General features: G+C 37.6%; 2 protein-coding genes across 3 annotated transcripts; one reads left to right on the top strand and one right to left on the bottom strand.

The window, feature by feature from the left end:
• Nucleotides 1-1120: 1120 nt before the first annotated feature.
• Nucleotides 1121-18844, bottom strand: LOC117291107 (E3 ubiquitin-protein ligase synoviolin B-like). 2 transcript variants are annotated; one of them, XM_033772645.1, is made up of 14 exons: nt 18573-18844; nt 17694-17786; nt 15839-15991; nt 15278-15326; nt 14685-14788; nt 13802-13928; nt 12723-12822; nt 11119-11184; nt 10039-10280; nt 9035-9262; nt 6946-7050; nt 5814-5997; nt 4848-5068; nt 1121-3453 (listed from the first exon to the last, which is right to left on the bottom strand). In XM_033772645.1, exons 1-14 carry the CDS (start codon nt 18699-18701, stop codon nt 3305-3307), a joined length of 1950 nt encoding a protein of 649 aa, XP_033628536.1. In that variant the 5' UTR covers nt 18702-18844; the 3' UTR covers nt 1121-3304. The 2 variants fall into 2 exon arrangements, with proteins under 2 accessions (XP_033628536.1, XP_033628528.1); XM_033772637.1 differs by having other exon boundaries at nt 6946-7053; nt 18573-18843.
• On the top strand, nt 18809-26161 carry LOC117295310 (speedy protein A-like). Its single transcript, XM_033777912.1, has 8 exons — nt 18809-18846; nt 19356-19441; nt 20316-20663; nt 21096-21154; nt 21709-21794; nt 22682-22853; nt 23669-23981; nt 25071-26161. Exons 1-8 carry the CDS (start codon nt 18809-18811, stop codon nt 25124-25126), a joined length of 1158 nt encoding a protein of 385 aa, XP_033633803.1. The 3' UTR covers nt 25127-26161.
• The last annotated feature ends 103 nt before the right edge of the window (nt 26162-26264 follow it).

Raw genomic sequence — 26264 nt, 5'->3', positions numbered from 1 at the left:
CATCCACTGTGGTTTTGAATGATAAATAAACTTTGTCGGCCTTGTAGTGAATAAATATACACAGTACACTGTCAACCCTCATACTGTCTGACCATTCAATATCATCCACTGTGGTTTTGAGTGATATATAAGCTATGCTATCTTGCAATAATATCATGTGGTGAATCTACACAAACAGTACACAATCAACCCTCCTACTGTGTGACCTTTCAATATGACCCACTGTGTGTTATAAATGATATTAATAAATACCTTGGACGGTTTCAAGTCTCTGATTGGTCAAAACCCGGTCACATGGGGATGTATTAACGGGCGGTGTAAAGACTGGCTTTGGAAAATAGTGATTAAGTGGCCCCTAAATCAGCATACATGTACATTGTGTAACACTTGCGCGTTGCACTGTATCACATGCTTTTTACTTTCATGTTACTTTCATTGCAACTTCGCGTACTTGCGCGTACGGGCTGAAAATGGATCAATTTTGAGGTAACAGGTGCGCGCATATAAACTCATTCGTCCATATATGGTCTTGTTTACAGCGACATGCTACATTGAAGCTGAGCTCATGCGCGTGTTTTAATGCACAAAGAACAGCTATCGTCCAATCATTTGCCTCCTTTGACCCCAGTGAAGGCGCTGAACAGACTATCATTTATAAGAGTCACTGGTTTCAAAGATCAGTAATGTGATTAACGCACGAAAGAGATGGGAACCATCAAAAGCTCAAATATGGCCCCTGAACATGTCTGGAAGTATCGCCGAGAGAAAAGTCACAAAATTTTGACAATTTTAGCCGCTTAATTCGTTAAAAAAGGTATTTATTAATGGGAATAACAGTGTTCGGACCCGGTCTTCACTGCGTGGTGGCTGGCGCTGTTAACGGCTCGGTCCGTTAACAGCACCAGCCACCAACCATTAACAGCGCCAGCCACCAACCAAGGTCATTACCATGCAGTGAAGACCAGGTCAGAACACTGTTATTCCCTAAAACTATGCCAGCCTACAATATGATACCATGTGGTGAATGCATCTACACAGTATGCAGTTAACCCTCCAACTGTCTGACCATTCGAACCATCCACTGTGGTTTTGAGTGATAGATAACCTACATGTATGCCAGCCTGCAATATGGTATCATGCAGTGAATGCATCTACACAATACACAGTCAACCCTCCTACTGTCTGACCATTCAAACCATCCACTTATCATGCTGTGAATGCTCTGTACATACACTTACACATTTCACTATGTGCCACGTTACTAGTGGGAAGACACAAAACACTTTTAATAACTGGATATTTCTATTTGGTCTGCATTTCTTAACCCCTTGAAACTAACATTAGTTTCAGTAAAACATGTGATCATATTATTACCTTAATGATATTTGCTTCCCTAAAATGTTCACCTAGGAGATCCATGTGGAAGTTTATTATTTAATTTTAGGTTGAATAACGACAAATTGAGTATAGTGGGGTTTGTACTCCATCGACCTCCACATGTATTGGGCGGCCGCTCGAGCCCTGTTGTTGGCAGTCTCCCTATTATCTATCTTTGTTTAGGGGTGCCAGTAAGAAGCCATTCAACCTGGGACTGCCATAGCAAGGGATCACACCAAAACCTTACGACCCTAAATTACTTATAATTTACTGTCATTTCCCTTAAGGGTCTCTTACTTGATATTTTTTAATTTATTATGGGGTTTTTTAAACTACGTGTATCTTCATAGTTTGTTTTCCTTTGATTCTTTAAACATGGGTTTACAGGAAAAACGAAACAGGATTGAGGTAAATAGAGAGCCCTTTCTTCAAATCATAAGTTTATGATATTATAAGCGTTGTGTAAGATAAAAACAACCTAGTACCTAATACATGTAGATAGAAATTTGCATCGGGATAAAGAATAGTACCTAGTACCTAGTACCTATCATACAAATATTGCTTCGAATGCTATGGTTAAAACTATGACTCCCGAGGTGATCCCCGGAGCGTTGCCAATTTTCCCAATGCACAACTGATTGGGTTTGAGGTGGGTAAAAAGATGTCTGGGAACTGCACGCCGTGTGATAGTCATTGGACTATCACATGGCAAACGATGCACTAATACATGGCAAACGATGCACCATCACACGGCCGCCATTTATTAAAACTAAGAAATATCATGTGACACATTCTAAACCAATGAAAAGGCAGAATATTTGTAAAGGGTGTCATAAAAACTAATCTGTTACCATGCTGAACTAAATGAAACCTGTAAGAACATGATTGACAGTAAACCAAGAAAACCCAAATGTGTGACCCTTTAAATGTATTTTAAGATCACACAAAATTGAAATAAAAGATAAATACGCTATCAGCCCCATCACAAAAGCTACCTCGCTTTGATAGATTGGTCAGTCAAAAATTGCAGCATAACACAGCGTTCGTTCTAGCAAGAGAGTTGTGCACATGCTATTTAGCTGTTATTCAGCACAGATCTAAGCAGAAGTAAAAAATACTTGAAATTTGGGGATGTGTTTACCATCATTCCACAGACCAAAGGTCATCAAGTCAAAAGTCACCAGGCTAAAGTTCATCAGACCAAAGTTCATTAAGCCAAAGTTCATCAAGCCAAAGTTCATCAGGCCAAAGGCCATCAGGTCAAAGGTCACTGCATATTTTTTTAAGGATTCATGAAACCCTGGCATTTACACGTAAATCCCCTTTAACTTTCTCACTGATGATGCGTGAATCAAAATCACTGGCAGTATCAATGAGATTGCAGCGGCAGGGAAGTGGGGAAATGGGTATCTGGGGTCACTGCGCTTTGAACACCCAGCAGAGTGGATATGTGCGAATTACAACTCTTTATTATTATTACATGATGAAGGGCCAGACGAGACCCTGACCCCCAATCCCAATATCCCCTAATTATATATCACTTAGTAGACAAAGCGTGTACATCACTGATAACTTAACCTTCAGATGGGATGAATAGACAGGGTTCATATTGTGACTGTACAGACCAGCGGTGATGTCACAACCAATTACAACAGAAAACATGATACTCTTATCACTTCTAGTAGTGGCGAAGATAGAGAAAAGCGTCTCATAGCATAATTCTGAATTAAACTTTATGAGACGGTATTTCTCAAAGTCTACGCACCACACACAAAATCCCCTGCAAGAAAATCCAAACCTAAATCGGGCACAAACTAAATTAATTTTAAAAAAAAAAGTCACCACCGTACATCCACCAACGCCCCCCCCCCACCCCCAAGACGAAAACATTGAAATAGTCCTAGCATTTCCTTTGAATGGTTTTTATTCACGGGGAACTTTCAAGACGTTGTAATCTCCGTTTCCTAATTTCACCACGGTCATTTTCCTCTGGTCCATCTTCCTCCTTAAATTCTGGGATAAGTTCTCCCTCGGTGGAGGGCGTGAAGCCAGAGGCACCGTCCAATGCTGTCAGGTCTGAGAAAGAAAGATAATCATTCATTATTTTTAATATTATTATTATTATCATTATTATTATTATTAGATCATTCGCCATATTGCAGTATGGAGGCTGAATTGTACAGTGGTTACAGCAAGTTAAAAGCTCAAAAATACACAGTCAATGGTACAAGTTACACAAAGAAAGATAATCATTTAAAATTATCATTATCATTATATTTATATTTTATCCCTAAGGTTGAATTGCACAGTGGTTACAGCATTTACAAATTTAAAACACAGTTGATAGTTTAAACAGCACAAGTTACACATGATCAATATCATCTTAACAAATGCAAGAACATGGTCAAGGTTAACCTTTAAAAAACAAGACACGGATATAGCACATGCATTAATAAGAGATTAAGGTATTTAAAGACCTGCTTGAACGAAAATGTCAAGTCGTGAACTTAAAATGTTTTCGATGAATAAGGAAATCGAGTCATATGATTATAAATAGGTTTCAATTGTGTAAAAAAACAATCATTTTGTATGCCCTTGTCCAGAGCTTTTCTGCAAGATTTGCGAAAAGCCCTGTTACGTAATCACTCTCAAAACGTCATAAGTAGATAAAGCCGCTTTGTTGCAGCGATGATGTATAACAAAGCAAACTCCCACAAATGACGTCAGCGGCATTGTCCTTTGACGCCCGCTCTCAACGGCAGAAGTGTTTTTAGTTTTTAAAAAAACCTTTAGGTAGGGGCCTGATTTTTTACTCAATAATTACGAAAAGTTCAGAAGTGTACACATATCAAAATTACATTAAAATGGTGAACAAGTGCATTATAAACAAGTAAAAATACCATTTCTGTTGAAAACATTCCGCTCAGGTAGCTGTTTAAAAGATTGTACTTTATGTAACACATAGCAAATGCAATTTAGAATTATTTCACAGCTACAGAAAGATTTTCAGGCTCACTTAGAAAATCAACAACAATTATTTGGGTATTGTAAACAAAGCCTCCATGAAATGAAAGGTAAACAGCAAGGTACAAGCAGTAAAAGTCAGCAAAATATACAATAAATCTGGAACACAGGTGGTTGGCTGCACAGACCCTACATACAAATAATAAAGATTGTCAAAACAACCTCTACAGCCGACCCAGTGTCCAGATCATCACAAAAATGCAAAATGGGTTTTGAAATAAAACTCTTTTAACACCATCACAAAGAACATGGTTGACACCGATGAATTTTCATCTCAAAGATAGACTGACAATGCATTTCAACAATGGATAAAGCATCATGGATATTAAAACTATATTGGACTAAATTCAAGCATACTTGTATGCAAAATCATCAAAAACAGCATTTCATTGAGAAAAATTGACTGGTTTTAAATACAATAATTTAGATAATTGATAAATTCTTACCAGCTGAGGAGTCTTTTTCTTTCTTTAAGAGTGGTTCTGGGCTTGATGGTGTAGATGTCTTTTTAGGGATGGCCCCTGAATCTGCATTTTGTGTCGTACTTGTAATGTCTGCTTCAGTTGTGGATAGGGTTGTGGGTGTTGTGCTTGTTACAGGGGAGGTTGCAGTAGGTTGGGTGAAGCCATAGAGACTGGCAGGTGGGGGTGGTGGAGGGACGTTCGCACTGCAAACAAAATGATTTAAAAAGTTCTTGGTAAAGGTCTAGTTTTTTATTGTGTCATTAAAAATGTAAGGTTATGTAAGAGTCTTAAAAGCATGGCAAAAACTGTAACTGGCCACATTTTCATAGAGCTGCTTTACAAATCCGTGCTTATTAGCAGAAATAAGCAGGATACCAGCCAGAAATGGTGCATGTGGCATGGTATTTTGGCTGGTAACCTTACTCTGGTAAACATAATTCTGTTTGTGCTTAGCTTATTTTTTGCAGCTCCATGAAACTGGGTCCAGTTGTACGCAAAGAAGTTAAGTGTACATGAACTCCCCAAAAGCACAAGTGTAGCTGGCCACAATTTCATATAGATGCTTCCTGAAATTCCTGCTTAGCAAAAATAAGCAGGAATACCAGTCAGATATGGTACATGTGGCATAGTATTTTGGCTGGTAACCATACTCTGGTAAGCATACTTCTGTTCGTGCTTAGCTCATTTTTGCAGCTCTGTGAAATAGACCGCATCGAATATGACATTCAAACACCTGTCCCACAACATGGCGCCATGTGAGCGTGTGCGTGCGTGTGCCATAGAAATCAAACCAGGAACGCTGCGTGCTGCATCCCTCATTGACGTACGTGTTTAGATGCGCATACAGCCTGCTCTACATTATGGCCACTTGTATAGCAACAAAAGGGATATTCAATACAGTCTATCATGTCTATTGAGCCCAGTTTAACTTGAAGATGTTAAGTGTACCTGAACTCCCCAAAGGCACTAGTGTACTGTTGAATCTGCACCATGGCTGCATCCAGCAGAGCGTGGATCCCACGCAGACACTCTATCCTAGCCTCCAAGTGTTGTCTCTCTGCACCCTCCATGGCACGTAGCTCCTCATCGGTCAGACCAGCAAAGTCTGGTGGTGGCATAGGGGGAGGGGTGGCTGTACAAAGACAAGTCAGAGATCAACAATAAGCAAATGGTGTTAAGAACGGGTAGCGCAAGATGTTATATTCATACACAAAAGTCCTGCAAAAAATAGTTAACAGCTTGACGTTTCAACCCTAGCAGAGTCTTTCTCGAATGCTAAATCTGCTAGGGTCAAATCGTCAGGCCATTAACATTTTTTCGCATATAACATCGGTCCATTTGGTTGGTAATTTGTTTGCAAAGGCAAATTCGATCTTCTCACACAAAATTCCTCTCAAACAAAATGTGTAAAGAGAACCAATTAGATTTGAAACAGTAGTCCGATAATTGTTATCTGTTAGATCTGTTATCCTAGTTTTCGTTATACTACTGAATTCAGAAAAATCACCCAGGCCTGCAAGTTCAATCCCATGGACATTGCCTTGGTGCCCTATGAAATGTTCCAGTCATGCCCGGTCTATTGCCTTGGTGCTATTTGAAATGTTCCAGGTGCCCCTTGAGATGTGGTTCCCAGTAATTACCTTAGTAGCCTTAAAATGTTCCAGTCATTCCCAATGGGTGGATTAAACTAGTAGGATGAGTAATCCTAACTTAAGACTAGTCTTAAGATTTTAACAAGTCCTGGAACTAGTCTTAAGTTAGAACAACTAGTCCTAAGGGCATGGACCAGGGGTCAATTTCACAAAGATTGAAACCGCGTTTTCGGCTACAGCTACGGCTAGATCAGCGTGTCTGCCAGTGTTAAAGAATAGCAGACGCGATCTAGCTGAAGCTCTAGTCACAGTCGCCGTTTCGATCTTTGTGAAATTGACCCCTGGTCCATGCCCAGGTTAACTATTGATACTAAACCTTCCCTCAATCATAGATCCCCCCTTTCTAAATAAAAAACTGTTGTACCCTTCAAACAACAAGGTATCAGGACTGAATCAAAAGACAGATTTGATACATTACAAAGACTCACTAAATGGAGGCATCATGAAGAACGGCGGAGGGGGCATCATGAAGGGCATCGGGGGCACCGATGAGGGCGTGAAGGGGCTAGTTGGGGCACTAGCATTAGCTCCACCTGCTGATAAATCATAGGAAGGTATAATGTTATGTTCATTTAGTAATGTGGATAACTTCCTAACTAACTTGTTAACGAATTACTATTAGGCCAACTATTAATAACAATATTAATACTAATACTATTATCAATGTTACTATTATTATAAATAATGTTAGCGGTTTATTGAAAGTCAACCACTGAAAATTTGTTTTTAAAACACAGTACAAATCGTTACTGATATAAAATATCAAATTCTTTACAAAACCCTGGAAAACTAATACAAAATATTAACTTAATAATAATAATATGATACTCATTTAAAAATTAACAATGACATAACAAGTGTTTTATCAATGGGCGTCTAACAAACACATGAATAAGAGGTAGACTTTGTTTGCAATATGAGACTAAAATAGCAACTTGTAAGAGTTTACAAGGTGGTGTGACACAATTTGTGGTGTGACAAGTTCCTTGGTTATGGATAGAAATGCCATGAACAGGGCTATAAATACTTGAGAAACATACACATTGAAAACAAAACAACATTCCAGCAGAGCATATATTAAGAATGCAGAAAGTTATAAACACAAGGGAAGTAAAGTAAAGGGCACATAATAGTTTGTTGATTGATCAATGTTACAAAGGAGGAATGAACAGTTTATGGAAATAAACACAAAAGTAGTAAACAACAGAGAGAAAAAATGCACACAATTATCAGAGGATAACCCCAGAAAGGGTCCTTAGTTAAACGCATCAAGATAAAGCACTGAGAAGTATCTAGTACAAGAAAATATAACAAGTATTGAAATTACCAGAGAGTACAAGAAAATATTCAAGTTCAATAACACAGGAAAGTACCAGAAATGTGCAAGTTCAATAACACCAAAAAGAACAAGAAAATATGCAAGTTCAATAACACAAGAAAGTACCAAAAGAACAAGAAAATATTCAAGTTCAATAACACAAGAAAGTACCAGAAAATATGCAAGTTCAATAACACAAGAAAGTGCCAGAAAATATGCAAGTTCAATATCATATGAAAAGTACCAGAAACTATGCAAGTTCAATAAGATATGAAAAGTACAAGAAAATAATATGCAAGTTCAATAATACAAGAAAGTACCAGAAAATATTTGCAAGTTCAATAAGATATGAAAAGTACAAGAAAATATTTGCAAGTTCAATAACACAAGAAAGTACCAGAAAATATTTGCAAGTTCAATAACACAAGAAAGTACAAGAAAATATGCAAGTTCAATATGACAGGAAAGTACCAGAAAATATTTGCAAGTTCAATAAGATATGAAAAGTGCAAGAAAATATGCAAGTTCAATAATACAAGAAAGTACCAGAAAATATTTGCAAGTTCAATATCACAAGAAAGTATAAGAAAATATGCCAGTTCAATAAGAACTGAAAAGTACCAGAAAATATGCATGTTGAAAGTTCAATAACACAAGAAAGTACCAGAAAATATGCAAGTTCAATAACATAAGAAAGTACACAAAAATATGCAAGTTCAATAACATATGCAAGTTCAATAACAAATCTTTTATGGATACGTCTTGAAAGCTGCACAAATTTACATCTGTACAACAATCAGGGAGACATTTAGCATTACCCTCAATGTATGTATAATAGGGGAAAAGTTTTCATAATCAGGGTGCGTTTTGGCTGTCGTAACCAATTACTGTGTCGGTCATCAGCCAGTGATTAACCAATGGGCAACTCAACAGAAACGGTTATTGGTTGCGACCGCCAAAACACACCCCAGAGATTTTCAAATGTGTTTATGAGGGTCCAATTTCATAGAGCTGCTAACACACAAATTTGCTTAGCATGAAATTTCTGCCCCATCCCCCCCCCCCCCCCCCCCCCCCCCCGCTCAGTATTGACTTGAACGCAGAAGAAGACCGTGCAACATTGAGAACCAACATTGAAAAGGGGCAGGGGGACCCAGCGAGATTTGGCTGGGACTGTAGGCATGAGAGTTGTTACTCACCAGCTGGTTGTGTAGTGGATGGGGTTGTATTAGAAGCACCACCCTCCTGTCCAGGAGCGGCTGCAGCTGCACCCTGGGGTGGTTGTGGAGGTAATCCTCCCGCTGCTGCTGCTGCAGCTGCTTGTTGAAGTTGCTGCTGCTGTTGTTGCTGTTGAGGGAAATTGGCTCCAGGTTGATAAGGGGGCATCCAGAATGGATAGCCAGGGAATGGTGGTATAATTGCAGGTGCTGAAATACAATAAAGAAAGATTTGTGGATATCTATATTTATTGTATGTTATTCATTATAACTTATTTGGAAAGTTCACACCAAAATACAATAATACTTATACAAATAGGATAAAGAAATGAAAACCATTAAACATTTGGAAACCCAAATGTGCCCTCAGTGTTTAACTGTCTAAAGCACTGTTGAGCGCGAACGCGATATGCATTTTGACAACAAATTTGCATCAGATGACTTGTGTTCAACTCCTGCGAAAAAAAAAAAGCGCTCCGTGGCGTCAAAATTCACTTCGCATTTATATTCGCAGGAAGTATGAATTTGGGCTTTCATCAAGCTTTTGTGATTAGCATGTTTGTTTGAATTGTACAGGATTGTGAACAACCTGGTTGGTGTCCCCCACACATATCTGACACCATGCAACGTTTCTCTGAGGGGCCATTCTAACAAATACATGATACCATTCACCAGGACAGGGGTCTACCAACAGTCATTCTTTCCCAGTAGAATTAGAGTATGGAACAATCTCCCGGAAGACATAATCAACTGCACAACTTTTGCTAGTTTTGAGCAGGGTGTACAGTCAGTTAAGCTCCGCTAGGTCAGCCTGAGCTGTTTTTAGCCGCACTCTATGTTCACTGTTCACCCACCTGCACTCTATATATCCACACCCTCGAATGCACTCAACAACCACTGTACATAATACACCAGATAATGGACTATACTTTAACGAAAGAAGAATTGCAGTGCAGACTGTCTGTCTGTCGTCATGTCGCTCTTACCTTGCTGCTGTTGCTGCTGCTGCTGTTGATTCTGCTGCCCCGTCACCACAACAACAGGTGCCCTGAGTACATCCATGCGACATGTTGGACACGTCTGCTGACGCTGGAACCACGAGCGCAGACAAGAGGTATGGAAGATGTGGTTACATGGAAGCTTCTTACAACCTGTCACCATCTCTTCTCTACAGATGATGCAAACATTGTCGGAAGATGCCAGATCCTCAGGTGTTGCATCAGGATAACTAGGAGGAAAATCATTGAGTAATCAGCTGCTCTCTGCAAAGGTCTTGGGTTCAAATCCCAACAGAGTGATTTGTCTGTAGATTTTTTTCCACAGAACTCAGGAAAGTACACAGTATACAGTACTTAATGCACATAAATGTAAGGGTAAAAAACAAACTATTTTCTTTATCCCTGATGCAAAACGAACATCTACTAAATGCAATGAGTTTACATCATCAAAATCATCAACATAATTACTGTTAAAGAGGTAGTTTGCCTTTGAATTGGGCACTTTGGGTTAGAAAATGCATTTGTTTTAAAATGGAAAGATAAATGATTCAGATAGAAATACTCCTTGAAATTGTGTATTTTTTGTGTAATCTCACGATCTGCAATTTTGTATATAAAACAAACATTGAATGCATTGTATTTATGCATTGCGGCAGAATATAAGATTTGGCCTTGTGAAATAGAATATTCTATATTTCACCTTGACACCATTGTACACTATTTTGAATGTTCTTGTGACACTTTCTTTGATAATTTACAACAAAGGTTCCCAAGCCTACATCTGGTATAGTTAATATAATAATAATAATAACAAATTCTTATATAGCGCATTTCACAACAACCACTAAATGCACTTTACATAAGTGCCCTGGTCATTGGGCCAATAACATCCATTTAATCTTTCTCAGCTCCTTGGGGAGTATACAGCCCTGAGCTGCCGTGGCGCTCAGAAGGCTTTTAATTGACAATATCAACCTTTTAACTCACAGGTTCCCATTTATACCACTGGGTGAAGAGAAGCAATTATAGTAAAGTATCTTGCTCAAGTGTTACAAATCCTATACTTACAGAGTGTTCATGTTTCTAATGGCTCGTCTTGACATTATCACATCATTCACTGCTTTCTTAAATGACCTGATCAAAGATAAATCAAAACAGATATTTTTATTACCAAACAGATACACAAAAGTCTGAATCAAGATAAAGTTTGAAAAGATAACCCTGCTAAATGCAGCAACATGCAACAGAGAAATCCATTGCCAGCCTTGGCACTTGGTATTTACTCTCCGCTTTATGCACCAATATGCATTGGAGTTTGCCGAGGACGGCCCATACATGCCAAGGCCACGTAGAAACCTGCTAAATGCAGCATAGTGCAACAGATCATGATTTAGTTTGGCTGCTTTTTGCGACCAAATACAGCAACTTAAGAAGGGACTTATGTTCATATATCTTGATTTGATTTCAATTTAGGCAGATAAAACACAGCAAGAACATGGCAAAAATACACAGTATTAAAGGAGGACTAAAATGGAAATAAATACAAAAGTAGTAAATAGAAAGACAAAATTGCATTGTATCAAAGGATAGCCCCAAAAAGGGGTCCTTAATTAAAGCGTCAAGATAAAGTACTGACAAGTATAATGGCATAAGAAAATATGAAAATATACAAAATATTGAAATTACAAGAAAATATACAAGTTCAATAACAAATTTGTTCTGGATAGGTCAACGATTTATATCTGTACAACAATCAGGGAGACATTTAGCATTACAATCCATATAATAGAAAGAATGAACTGCACAGAACTATCAAATAATAGCCAAGAAAGGAATCTTAAATTAAAGCATCACTGAAAAACATATTACCGCAAGAAAATACCAAAATATAATAAATATTGAAATCACAAGAAAGTACAAGAAAGTATGCAAATTCAATTTACATAAAAGCAAGTATGAAAGTATAACAAATATTGAAATCACAAGAAAGTACAAGAAAATATGCAAGTTCAATAGCACAGGAAAGTACCAGAAAATATGCAAGTTCAATGACAAATCTATTATCAATAGGTCTACGGAGCTGCACAAATTCACATCTTAACATCAATCAAGGAGATATTTATAGCATTATAACCAATGTATAAATGCACTCAGTATGCATTGGAGTTTTCTGGAGACTGGGATGACACATTGACCATCAAGGCCATGTAGAAACAGCATAGTGCTACAGAGTATGGAATTGGATTTGGCTGCATAAATATGTAATATTGCGACCAAATACAGCACTTTTGTTGCGTTTTGTTGTTTGTCGCAGGGATAGGGTTCAAGTTTAAGCAAAAGTAAATGTTCCCAGATTTGCAAACAAATAGTACACATGGTTTACAAACAGTCATGCGGAAAAGACTAAAACAATAAGAAGGAAAAAACGAAAAATAGGGAAAGAAAAAAAAGAAACATTCATGACATTGGGTGGATAAATATCATAGAATGGGCAAGGTATTAAAAAGAACAAAAAACAACCCAAAAGGCATTCAAAAGAATGTGCAAGATTCCACAGTGTCCTAGTAAAATAATCTGTGAGATGAATTGTCTCAGTAACTCGGTAACATGAAGGCAATTTAAGGTTTGTATCCTAGGGACTACCATGAAGGGATATTAAATAGACTACTCACCTCATGGCTAGATACATTGGTCGGATGGCAAAGAGTGGGAACGTATGTACTTTGATCATAATGGCAAGAAACACTGTGTAAAGCATGACCTTCACAAAACCTGCAGGATGAAAAGAATCAGTATTAGTTGACTACCTTGATAACAAGAAAAAAACTAACGCCACAATTTCATAGAGCTGCTTAAACTTAAAGGTATGGTCATACTTTGGTAATGACCCCTCTGTCCCCCTCAGAAAAAAATAGAATAAAAAATCTATCCAATGCATCCTTGTTATAAATAATAATAATAATAATAATAAAAATAATAATAAAAACCTGTTTTTTTCACACCAGGAGGGCGTCCCAAAGCACTTCACATTATCACACCTGGTCACTGAGTCTTAATAAACTCCTTAAACCATATCAGCTCCTTGGTGGGGAGTATGCAGCCTGTGCAACATTAATATGTGCTACTCGGCTAAATCAATCACAAGAACCAACTCTGCCCTCACAGGTACCCATTTACCCCTGGTCGGAGAGAAGCAATTATGGTTAAGTGTCTCGTCAGGGACACAAGTGTCAAGACCGGGATTCGAACCCACACTTTGCTGAACAGAGGCACCAGAGCTTGAGTTCGGTGCTCTTATTCGCTCGGCCACGACACTCTATATAGATAGTAATGGTGGTAGCCATTGAAGGGCCCCCATAGGAAGCACAACAATTGGTTGTTTTGCCTAAAGTAGCCGAGCGGACAAGTGCATCAAACTCAAGTTCTTGTGTTTCTGATCAGAGTTTTGGTTTAAGTCCTGGTCTTTCTACTTCAGCAAGGCATTTAACAAGTAGTGTTTCGTCCTTCGGAAGGGACGTAAAGCCATAGGTACCATGTGCTATGTAATGCACATTAAAGAACTCTTATTAAAAAAAAAAGTGCCTGGACTCTGGCCTGCAACTAGAGGAGCTGCATACAGCAATGGAAGACCACTATGTTTGGAGGGCCATCATCCGATGCTCCGCATCGACTGCATTAATATGGATGATCAGCCCGATAAAACACAAGGACAGAGACACCTACAAATAAATGAGGAGTATTTATAACTTACTCATAATGAGATCGGTGTAGAGCATATAGACTGCTTTACTCTCCCATGGGTTCTCACTCTGAAGATCAATTGTATGCAGTATGTACTTGAATGATATGTTGAGAATGATGGTAAACAAAATTGCGTACTGTAAGGAAAACAAATAAAATGTGTCAAATACTCTGTCATGTCTGTTGACTGCAACGGGAGGACAAATTATAAACAGAACATTTCCATCGGCTCTTTTCAGAGCCAACACTCCTACAAAAGAGATTGAATACTCTAGAATGTTCCTCTTTAAATACTCTACCAATAGGCATTTGCACAGCTTCATCCTTAGACACATTTAAATTGCAACTGAAAACGTATTTGTTTCCTAAATCACTGAATTAGGCACTCTTTTGATTCTTTTCTTTGTATAAATTTCTTTGTATAAATTGCTTTGTTTGGTTTCTTTTCATCTTCAGCTCCTCGGGCTAGTTTTCTAGATAGATAGCGCTTTATAAATGCTAGTTATTATTACTATTACTATTAATACATGGTTGTAAAACATTTGCAAGTTTACTATTGTATTTACAGTAAATTCTTAGAACATTTACAGCCCAGTATGAAAGTAATCTCTTGTTAAACGCAACATGCAACCCTGTGAAACAGAAACCAGCCTGGAATGACATGGATGACAGGGCTTCTCTTGCCCTGGACTTTGCCTTGGTGTCCCTTCAAAAGTTCCCCATAGACTTGCCCTCCAAAATTACCTGAACAATTAATGCCATGTGACCTCCAATCAAGGCAATGACTAGGGGCACCACGGCAATGACAAGTGCCTCATTGCTTCCAAGGATTTTCACACCTGAGCTTTTTAAAGACGCTATTAAAGAATGCTGAAATTCAAACTAATTCTCACCTCAAACCCAAACACCAACTGTACAGAAGCTCCTTTAGTTAACGTACTATGATAGGCATAATTCATAAATGCCACATCTAAGGCTGCAAGAACACCTAAAAGACCTGTTGTAATAATGATAAAAACTTTCAAATTATGTTATTCTGTTATAATTGTTTTCAATTCAAATCAAATTAAGAGAGATGAAATATACAACTGACAACAGAACATTACGTTACCTTAAAAAATCAATCAAAGCAACTTAAATTTATTTTCAAAATTGGAATAAACTGTTCAAATAGCAGGCCTGATCGGAGGCAACAAAGGTGAATGCCTCCATGCCCCCTGGTCATGGCCTTGGTGCCCTTGAGATGCTTCTGTATAAATGTTCACTTTCCCATGGTGCCATTTACCTAGGAGAACATGCCTTGGTGCCCTTGCCCTTTTAAAAACGAAGCACACAGACCTGAAATGCTTTGGTTTACAAACCTGCTGTTACCTAAACTACCCCTGTTAGGGTATGTCTTTACCTTGATTTAAACCATATTCACCCGAATAGGGAATCATTGGAAACCCAAAGTACCTGTTTCAAGCATTTTTTATCTGGCACTCACCTATTACACGAATATGAAACAACCAAGAAATAACTGGACTCCTTTCCATCTAGAGAATAAAACATGTAGAACAAAAAACATAAACTAAAGCTATTAGCAAGAGTGAGGGGCCAATTTCCATGAGCTGCTTAGCGGCTGATTTTATGCTTACTGTTTGAGTTTTTATTTTCATAACTGGAAGAGTCTTTTTTAAGGATTTGGTAATAATAAGGGTGTCAATTCCAAAAACACAGTGTCTATAGAAACAAACAAAACATCTCGACATAAGAATGACAACTGAAATTTTACAATTCATACAAAGAACAGAGGAGAGGGTCTGCGTAATACATTGTAACTTGGCAGGGTCCTATAGTTCAGCTATAATAGACCAGCTATATTAGACCAACCTTTTGCTGCCACAAGATCGACGTGAAACTGTCATCACAAATAAATAGTGATTCCAGTTGTCTTGATTATAGCACTAAAAATATCATATTACCCCGGATGATGGCAAAATATTCATAAATATAAAGACAGGTGTTGCAAAACTGTCAGACCATGACGAATTATTCAAATACTTACATAATCTACCCGGTCTTCTGCCAGCCAATGGAAACATTTTAAGAAGAGTAGAAATGTAAACATTGCAACAAATTTAGGACTGAAGTCATCTCTGAATACTGTAAAAGCCAAACAGGTTTCTGTCACTGCGTACCAGGAGCGCTCAATCAGGTGCTAGCATTCAAAGAGAAAAGAAAACAAAATGGTAACAGCATGCATGATACATGTATTTGGTCCTAGCGGTTAACAGCATGCATGATATTTGGTCCTAGCGGTAACAGCATGCATGAGATTTGGTCCTAGCGGTAACAAAATGCATGATATTTGGTCCTAGAAAATGGTTTATCATGTACAATTGTTATAACTCTGCACAAATTGTGAAGTTTGATTGGTCGAGAACCAATCAGGTGCCGTGCAACAAATACGCATGTATCATGGCTAAAGATGCGCGTTACGCGTAATGCACAGCGCGCCGGGTAACATGAAAAGTGATGTACACCAGTGTACATCACTGATTGTTCCCACCGATGGTCGATTTCCAGCACTGTACGAAACACACGCGGTTCGAGGGAACAGGTAAAGATTTGTTTCTTATTTGAACTGTTTGTCTGCTTATTAAACCATGATTAAACTATGCATTGCTCCGTCTTAATAATGTTTGAAGATGACAACAGAACTTCGAGAAGAGCAATAACAATGTTACAAAGGTATAACAAAACAATTGTTGCATGCTGTGACTTGGGTCCTGGCTTCGCCTCGGTGTACAAAACGCAATGGATCCCGTCATGACACAGCGTGCAACAATTGTATACTGTACAAGGGGCGACTAACATTTAAACATGGTGAAGCAGGACTGATACTTCATAGAGGCACTGAGGTGGTTGCCTCCATCATGCCCACTGGTCATTGCCTGCTCCAGTAAAATTAACAATTTCCTCATAGGGTGCCCTTACCCTTCCAAAAACCAAGCATACAGGTAGGCTGTAAAATATAGGCTGTAAAATAGCCATTTCAGGCTATTCAAACACAATTTTTCCCAAGGAAAAGGAACAATAGGAGACTTTCCAACGCTAGGTGGCAGCAGACATACCGGGTAAGTTTACATTGTTTACGTAGTTCTGAACAGGCGCATAATTCTGAGAACAATGGATTTACCCGGTAAGTCTGCTGCCCTCTATCGTCCCAGAAAGTCTCCCATTGGAAAATCAGATTAAGTGGAAAGAACAGCATGCCTGTTAAATACAAGTTCTGTTCGGACGCTGTTATAACCCTTCAAATTATGGGGTGTAAAGATCACCCCCCACTCATACCTTGCTTTGTTATTGTTCCAATAATGGTTTTGAAGGAATCACGGTGTAATGTACACTGCACTGCCGGTATCCTGTGCGCTGGTAATTTATTTATTTTGGAGTGAGTGAAAGATGCTAAATTGCAGTTTGCCACAAATTGTAATAGTTTCCTCAGTGAATCTAATCAAAGTTAATATGAATTCACTACCTCCAGAAATTAAATCGACTGAAAATACTTATTGCATCAAATGTTTGCCTCAGGACCTTGAATATTTGATGAAAGAATATGCAGAATATAGAATTAACCTATTTCACAAACAATTCAATTGTAAGTTATGGAGCTGGGAAACACCTGTATGTATTTTAATTGCAAATTTGGCCTAACAAAATAAAATAGCTTTGTTTTCTGTGACATGCTGGAAAAAGGAGAGTCTGTAGGCAAACAAAATTATTAAGGAATGTTTACATAGTGGCAAGGGAATCAGTGTTACGGTAAGCTCTGATAAATTTAAGATTTTGCCATCTGAGCAGGTCCAAATAGACTTTTGTTCAATAATTGAATGAAAGGTTATTTGAAATGAACTCACCTCCATTTCTGCAGCTCTCAGTTGACCAAAAAACACCTTTTTGAAAAGTTTCCCCATTAAAATCACCATGACGAAGGCTTGCATGTAAATTACCTGAGTTGAAAACAAACAAAATACTATCAGTCAGTCAGTTATTATCTTAAAATTTATATTTTTTTTTTTTGAAAAAGCTGAATAGGACAAGAGCTCTGCCATGGATGTTGGCACAGCTAGCCGACGACTGAAAGTGTAGCATATTATAGACCTTTGTCATGCTGCCTCTATCTTGGTCATGTTCCTCAAAGTCAAACCGAATAACAATAATAAATACTAATAATCATTTGCAAATAGGAACCAGATTATTTTGTTCTTCCAGCCTCGGTTTACACCACATAAGAACTAGAGGGTGCACTGGCCTATATACGCGACCTGGCATGTGCGCAGGAGACCTTTTCTAAGTTGACAAAACAGGCATTGCTTAGCCTTACAAAACAGGCATTGCTGGCCCTCGCCTTCCGCTCGGGCCTTTAATTATCACACGGCAACGACCCTGCGGGTTCTATATGGCTGTGAAGGAACAAGTCGCTACCCTTTTATTCTCTTATTAAAAATAAAAGGCCGACATTTATTGTTTATCACTATCAGTTTATAAATATAAACTTAGGCCTAATTGTAATTGAATCCATGATAGAATTAGCTTTGTTATTTTCAAGAAAGGCCGTTAAGGCTTAAGGCCTAAGAACTAAAGGAAGTCTAAAACATTGAATACAGTACCCAGGTACCCAACAAGTTAATGACATTGAAAAATTTCCAATTAGTTCGTTAATTATTTGGAATTACAAACTGACAAAATAAATAGAATACACTATACAGGAATAATTATTTTACAAAAAAACTTACCGCCATGCTGGGGTTTGACTTGGTTAAATACACCACAGAGGGATAAAACTGTTTCTTCTGGAAGAAAGCATGACCAACAACGGATGCTGTTAGGCCAAAGCTGGCCGCTGTGAGTAAAAACCCTCTCATTTTGGGTTGTTTTTAGGACAGTTTTAGTGTTCAGTGTTCAGCGGTACACCTTCCTCATTTTCACACGACAACATAAGATTTTTGACATCATAACTCGTTGGTACACTATGACATGCGTCCATAACGCATGGAAGGCCGAATACCAGTTGGTCAGACATGAAAAAAACTACACATCAGCATAAAATAGGGGGCGCCCTAACACTTTAGCGGTGTACAAAAATAAAGAGACGCGCATTGTGCGTTGCGCTCGATCCACTGCGTGCATAAAAGATTATTGATTTTCTTCTTCAGAGAAATGAAAAACAAATCTTTAAAAAAGAAAGAACAAAAAACGAAGGTCAAGGAAGATTATATTATTATGATAACATTAATGTACCATCAGAGTCTATACTTTTTTGACAGATTTTTATCAAAATTCCCTGCCACTGGTTAGCAGACGACATTGTATTGAAACGCGCGCGAATGTTCAAAAGAAAAAGTGAACGTGAATAAATGACGTACATGTGCACATCGACGTGGTTCATGTTCTGCACATTTTGTTGTTTCATACACACAAAAACAACATCAGAGAATTAAAGCAGACGACAGTGGACGGTGGAGGAGGTGGCAGTGAACGGGTGAGTGATTAGTTTTGTTTTTTAACCTGAACGAAAGCCAAAAATGTGACAGAAATCATCCAGCCAACGAATGGGCTGACCGCGTACCATTTGACTTGGGTGATATAGGCGTGTTTGACCATGGTTTGACAAGCTTTCAGAACAATTATAATAAGTTTATAAATATGAAGAAATGAAGACAAACTTTTGTCGCACACTCGCATGTCATGATTGATGGTAAAAAGAGTCTTAACATTGGACAAAAATTAGTCAAGACAGACAAGGCTCTATGTAAAGATTAAAGGTGACCATGGTGATGAGGTTGTAATGTTGTAATGTGTGCGGGAGAGACAGCATGGACAGTTTGGCAAGCAAGCATTTTTTTGTTAGGCCATGATCATGTTCGGAGGGGCATGAGGAGGGGTTAGAAAACTTAGTTCTTTGAAAAAGAGAAGAAAAAGGTAGGACTTTCTTCAAGAAAACACTCACTTCAACTTCAGTTCAATTAAATTCAAGGTTCATTTTATTTTACAATATATATTGCACTTTTTGTATAGGCCCCTAATTGTATTGGGTTGCAAATAAATAAAATGAATTAATTATTTAAAAAGCAAGCAGCTGGCAAACTATTTTGTTTTCAATCTTTCAGTTGAATTGGAGTGTTCACTTTGAATAATTTTCCGCACCTAGACCTAGTCCTACCATCCTAGCCACCTAACCCGCCCTAAACAAAATTAAAGTTAGCTCCATTATGTCCATGGTCATTGGTCATGGTCAGACTGTCTGGAAAAAAAAATCAACTCAAGTAGTGTTCAGTTAAAGATTGTATTGAGTAAACTTTGAATAATATAAAAACAATATGCTTAATTGTTGTGGTCTAATTTAATACATCAAAAGTTGGGGATAAGCATGCTAAAATTAAAAGTAAAGCTCCCCTCGATGATCTGAATGACACTATTTTTTAAAAAGAACAAATATTTTCAATGTTGCCTTTATGATTTTTTTTAAATTTCTACAGCATACAGACTTTCCAATGAGGTTTTCACTCAGGACATGGCAAAAGGTTCCCGGCAAAAAGATTCAGAAATTTCTTCCCTGCTGAGCTGTTTTCTTTGTGGAACACTTTCTCCCATACCAGTCAACAACATTAAAAGCGAAATGCGGGTGGATGTTGTGAAAAACCCAGCAGCCATGCCGATTCTGCACCCAGTGAAACGCAGAATAGACACAGAAGTTAAGTCCTACCGTGGACCATGTCAGGACATTACCAATGTCACAGCCGAGTTTTGCAGTCCACCAAAGAGGGCTAAAAATGCTCCCATGACAGTAACAAGCAAAGAGATGGCAGCATTCTTCAGACTCTTTGGTGAGATTTTTTCTTATTATTGCAAATTCTTTTGAAACTTAAATTCAAACATAAATAGAATTAGAATATTAATATTGGTTTTACCGATATTCATTGATTTGTGTTATCACTGTATATTCAGTACTTTCCGGAGTTCTGTGAAAACAAATAGCGCATAACCTTTGCAATTCTAGAGTAGTGTCATACCAACTAGACCACTGAGATTTCCCAGTAGCTAGAGTTAATTTCAACCCTATGTTTAAACACCTTTAAACATCTATAACAACATCTGCTATGCAAATTAAACATCTTTTAAATCAGTAGAAAATGTACACATCAATATTATTTTAAACAATTGTTTATTTTATTATTTATGTTTTAGTTAATTTTTTTGTTTATATGTGAAAAGAAGGAAGGTTTTTTAACAATTGTTTTATTTGTTATTAAATGTAGATGATACCCTGATTCAAGATTTCCTCTGGATGGACAGTTGTGCGAGGGTAGCAGACAAGGTTAGAGATATACCAAGTTTGTATTTATAAAAACAAGTATCATAACTTTGATTTTTTTTTCTCCACATTTTTTCTGTATGAGTTTGTGGACAATGGCATGTCTTGGCCGAGCGGTAAAGAGCACCAGTCTCAAGCCCTGGTGTTTCTAATCAGTAGAGTGTGGGTTTGAGTTCCGGTTGTGGCACTTGTGTCACTGAGCAAGACCATAAATGCTTTTGTCTTTCGGATGGTCCCATGTTTTAGGCCTATGGTTGGTAATGCTCATACCCAGAACTCTTATCATAGAAGAGTAAGGGTTAACCCCAGTGTTTCTGGATCACATAGCAATCAACCTTGTTAACAGGTCTACTCAAGTTCACTTATGAGGCATCCTTGCTTTCAATTTATGTTCCAGAAATATAAAGGCCATTAATAGTTGTAATAATCTGATTTCACAGTTAAGTTACAGGATGACTTGGACAACTTGGACATGCACAGGATGAAGTGGACGTGGGAACTTGGGACTTGAAAACAAGATCTAATAACTATTATGGACAGCTTTATTTTCTTTACAGTATCTTCTTGCAATGGTGTTTGCATATTTCAAGAGAGCAAACTACACAACCAAGCAGTACACAAGAATAAACTTCTTTGTTGCCCTGTGAGTGTTACTTTTTTACTTTCTCTCATGCACAAATTGGTTGAAACCTTTTGGGTATCTCTATACACAACTTTAATGATAGGAAAATCTTGAGGAAAACGCTTGCTTTTTTTCACACAACCCACTGCCCAGTGCCTGTAAAAATTATCCATCAGATACCAACAAAATACAAACATTTGTATTGTGCATGTATTCAAGTCGCTTAAGCTCCTAAGGTGCTTTACAAAATGAACTATTAGTTCTGTTCATTTGGCCCTAAGCATTTCTGAAACCATCTCAACTCCTTATGAGTATGCAGCACCATTACTGATAACTTTCAGCAGAGTTACAAACAAGTTTTGTATTTACTAGATGTTATTGCATTGAGGATAAAGAATGTTAATTTTGTTTGTTACCCCTACACCGATGAATGTTAGTACTGAGTTTATAGTGCTAGCTCACATCGCTGTAGGGGTAATATAAAAAAAATTAATTGAAAGGCACTGGACACCTTTGGTAATTGTCAAAAACCAGGCATCTCACTTGTTGTATCTCAACAAATGCACACAATAACAAACCTGTGAAAATTTGAACTCAATTGGTCATCGAATTTGCGAGATAATAATGGAAGAAAAAAACACCCTTGTCCACGAAGTTGTTTGCTCTCAGATGCTTGATTTCGAGACCTCAAAATCTAATTCTGAGATCTTTATAATCAAGTTGAAATATTTTTGTGGATTACTTCTTTCTTGAAAACTAAGTTATTTAAGAGGGAGTGTTTCTCACAATAGTTTTTTTTACTATCAACAGCTCTCCATAGTAAGTTTTTATGCTATTAATTATTTTGAGTTATTACCAAGAGTGCCCAGTGCCTTTAATTGAACAATTTGAAATCTTGTTTCTGGCAGATACCTTGCAAATGACATGGAAGAAGATGAAGAGGAAAGCAAGTATGAGATATTCCCTTGGGCTCTCGGCCTCGCATGGAGAGATAAGTATCCACACTTCCTGAAGAAGAGAGACAAAATGTTAAGGACCATTGACTACAGAGCAGCTGTGAGTCGAAAATGCTGTGAAGAGGTATGTCCTTAAAGGCACTGGACACCTTTGGTTATTGTCAATGACCAGTATTCTCACTTGGTGTATCCCATTGTTTTAATGCTAACAATAATTACCAAAAGTGTCCAGGGGTCGATTTCACAAAGAGTTAGGCTAGTCCTAGGAGATATACAAAATGTGTGGCTAGTCCTAAGTTAGGACGAGTAACTCGTTTTCAACATTTCTCAATAAGTTATTCTTCATCAGAGACCTAGGAATGTAATAGTGTCATGGCCGAGCGGTTAAGAGCACCGGATTCAAGCACTGGTGTTTGATCAGCAGGGTGTGGGTTCGGATTCCGGTCGTGACACTTGCTACATAAAATTGGGGAGGTAGTGCTTTCTGCTCTACCGGCCAGGCTTCGAATTGATGATACCCAAGCCTACATTTGTATGGACTGTAAAAGGGGTAACCCTGTTTCAGCCCTAGGAGTGAGTAGGTGGCAACAGCCTCTGGAAAATATAATTGTAGCCCACACCTTGAAGTGACCTTCAGGCCTTGTGTGTCAGGCGACTTGCATATAAAAAATAAAAAAACATGCAAAAATTGTTGTCTAATAATTGAAGGAGAGAAATGGGAAGGTAATACTCCGCTATTAACTAGTTTGTTTGTTTCGCATCACCAGGAGTAAATATGTCACACACAAGGGAAGGTATTTGTGACTTTGGCTGATGGTGCTTCATTCTCCAAAGGATTTAAGTTGGTTTTTTAGAAATGTATAAGGCCCAATGAACAGGGCTTAGTAAAAGTGTAATGTGCTTTATACAAATACCTGTTGTTATTATTGTCTACCATAGCTGATGGCCATATCTCCTGATCATGTCATCTGGTTAAGAGAGCGTCCATTACACCATTCCGGTGCCATCAGGCAATATGACAACAACCTCAACAGTGAGGATGACAATGATGAGACGTGCCCCCGAGGTCCAGGCTTGTCCCCTGTCCATTGCGAGCTGTGTGCTGAGAGTGGAAGCTTTGCCTACTGTTCCCCTAGTTCCATCATGACTGGGAGCCCATGTCATCTGTATCTGTCATCGTGTACTAACACATCCACTGATAGTCTAGAAGAGCCACCATCCCACTTCACACCCAGCAGATTTGATATGCATGGTAAGTGTCATACTTTAATGTCTCAATTTACACAAAAGTGGGATTTGAAACTTTGCATGATGGAAATATGTTATGGAAAGTTCTGCGGTATCCCCATGTAATAACTATCTCTAAACGAGTTTGGCTGGTTCTGAAAAGAACCGTTGGTTTCAGTATGCTCTGATCGTCTTCTGGAGAAAAGCTGAGAAAAACAATCTGAGAGGTACTAAGAGGTACTAAGAGAAATCTTGGCCCTACTAAATAACCTTAACTTAACTTTTCAGCCTAAAAATGCTTAGCACCTTTAAAAAACTGCTTTGCAGGTACAAGTAGGCAACCAGCCAAAAATGTCAAGAATGTTAAGATTGATGTGATTGTTGGCCCCCTAAAACAAATTTTAAACACAAAAATGCTTAGTACATTGAAACAAAAAGCTTAGCAGATAGGCAACCAGCCAAAAATGTCTTAAATTTTTTAGTAGTTTTGATTGTTCCTGACTGCTTTTTACTAAAGAAAAATATTTTATTAGACAAGCATATAATTATTAAGTCTGCTGCCACTTTCCAATCGAAGTCTTCTGTTGACTCATTGTGGTCTTCGTTTACTTCACTTCAAGGCAATGTATACAAAATTATGCTCAGTCTTTGAAATGATAAACAAAGAAGCTTTTTTATGTACTATTGTACCACTGACACTAAAACCCAGAGCACTGATTGGGTAAAAGTTTCACCTGCTTTGTTACACAATGCCAAATGTTTCATCGACAACATCCCAAAATGCACTGTTGTGCATTTAAGGTGCATTTAGGATGACAAAAGGAATTATCATGCCCCCATCTCGTTCATATTCCTTCTATCCAATAAAAGCAATAAATGCTAACAAAAGGAACCAGACTAATTCTCCTTCCAGCCTCAGTTTCATTTCATTGATTTGAATGGATGGAAATCAGGATAGCCACACCATGATAAAGGTATATTAGGCAGAATATGGATGTCAAAAATGCTCACACTCCATGCCCAGGTTCTAGAAACAAGACTCGCTGTTTTATTTCAAATGGATAAAATCAGTTGTTTTACATGTTAGTATTTAAATTTATTTCATTATTTTCAGGTTTAAAGAGCACCTTGCAGGATGTCCCATATGATGCTTCTTACTTTTGGGGGTGAGAAAAACAAAAGTTGCTTTATACTTAAAATGTTAAAAATCAACATCGTTTCACAGTATATTTTATCTGAAATAATTATGAGAAGTTTTAAAGAAGAGAGTGTAAGTATTATGAGCTATTATTCAGAGAGCCAGTTCATATATACATTTTAATTTAACCCCTTTTATTTTAACAAAATCTTGGAACTGATGTTCATATTTTGTCAAATTTGTTTCTTAGAAATTAAGGAATAGTTCATAAATCTTACCTTTTGTTGTAGTTGGGAATGGCATGGAACTTAACTAATTTATGAAATATAGTTCAATTAAGTTTGAGATGTGTATATATTTATTGTGTTATTTACTATTTCAACCTATTTAAAAACCTTGCCTTAACCAATATTTATTTGTATATACTGTATTGTGATTTGTTGTTATTTATTTATTGTATTACAAAAATGATACACATCTTTATTTAAATGAAGTTTATAAGATATCCAAATCATATAAATTTGTCTAACCAAAGAAAACTTGAAGATTTGTTTAATACAAGAAAGATTATACAAAATACAAAACAAGCATGGTTGAAAAAAAGAAAACATTTAGATTTTTACACTCGGTAATATGCAGTTGCGTGAATTCAAATTGATTTATAAATATTCAACAAAAGTATTGAAAATTGGTTTTAATATTTAATCACTACATATTGTATATAAAATAAAACTCTATAAGTTATGATTTAAAATTAAAAACAAAAACAGAAAGGACTCTTACTGGATAGTTATTAAAACAGATACGCAAACAAGTTTGGATGCCAGGGTTTTAAGGGGTCTGACCCAATGTGGGGTCAAGCTGGCCCTAAAACTGGTTACAGTTAGATAAGTGAACTTGGATTCTACTTCAGCTTGACCCATGTTCTGGGTCATTTGCACAGAGATTCTGTGCCATACTGACCCTGATTTGGTCAGTATGACAGGAGTCATACTGACCTGAAATGGATCGGTATGACAGGACCTGGAATCCAGGTCAAGTCTGAATCCAGGGGTGGATTTAACAAAGAATTAAGACTAGTCTTATCTCAAGTTAGGACAAGTTACTCGTCCTATTAACTTAGGACTAGCACATTTTTAATGACTAGTCCTAAGTTAGGACTATTCCTAA

This window comes from Asterias rubens, chromosome 1 (assembly GCF_902459465.1).
Source record: "Asterias rubens chromosome 1, eAstRub1.3, whole genome shotgun sequence".
Classification (NCBI taxonomy): domain Eukaryota; kingdom Metazoa; phylum Echinodermata; class Asteroidea; order Forcipulatida; family Asteriidae; genus Asterias; species Asterias rubens.
The sequence above is the reverse complement of the archived record's forward strand: the minus strand, read 5'-3'. Positions and strand labels throughout refer to the sequence as shown.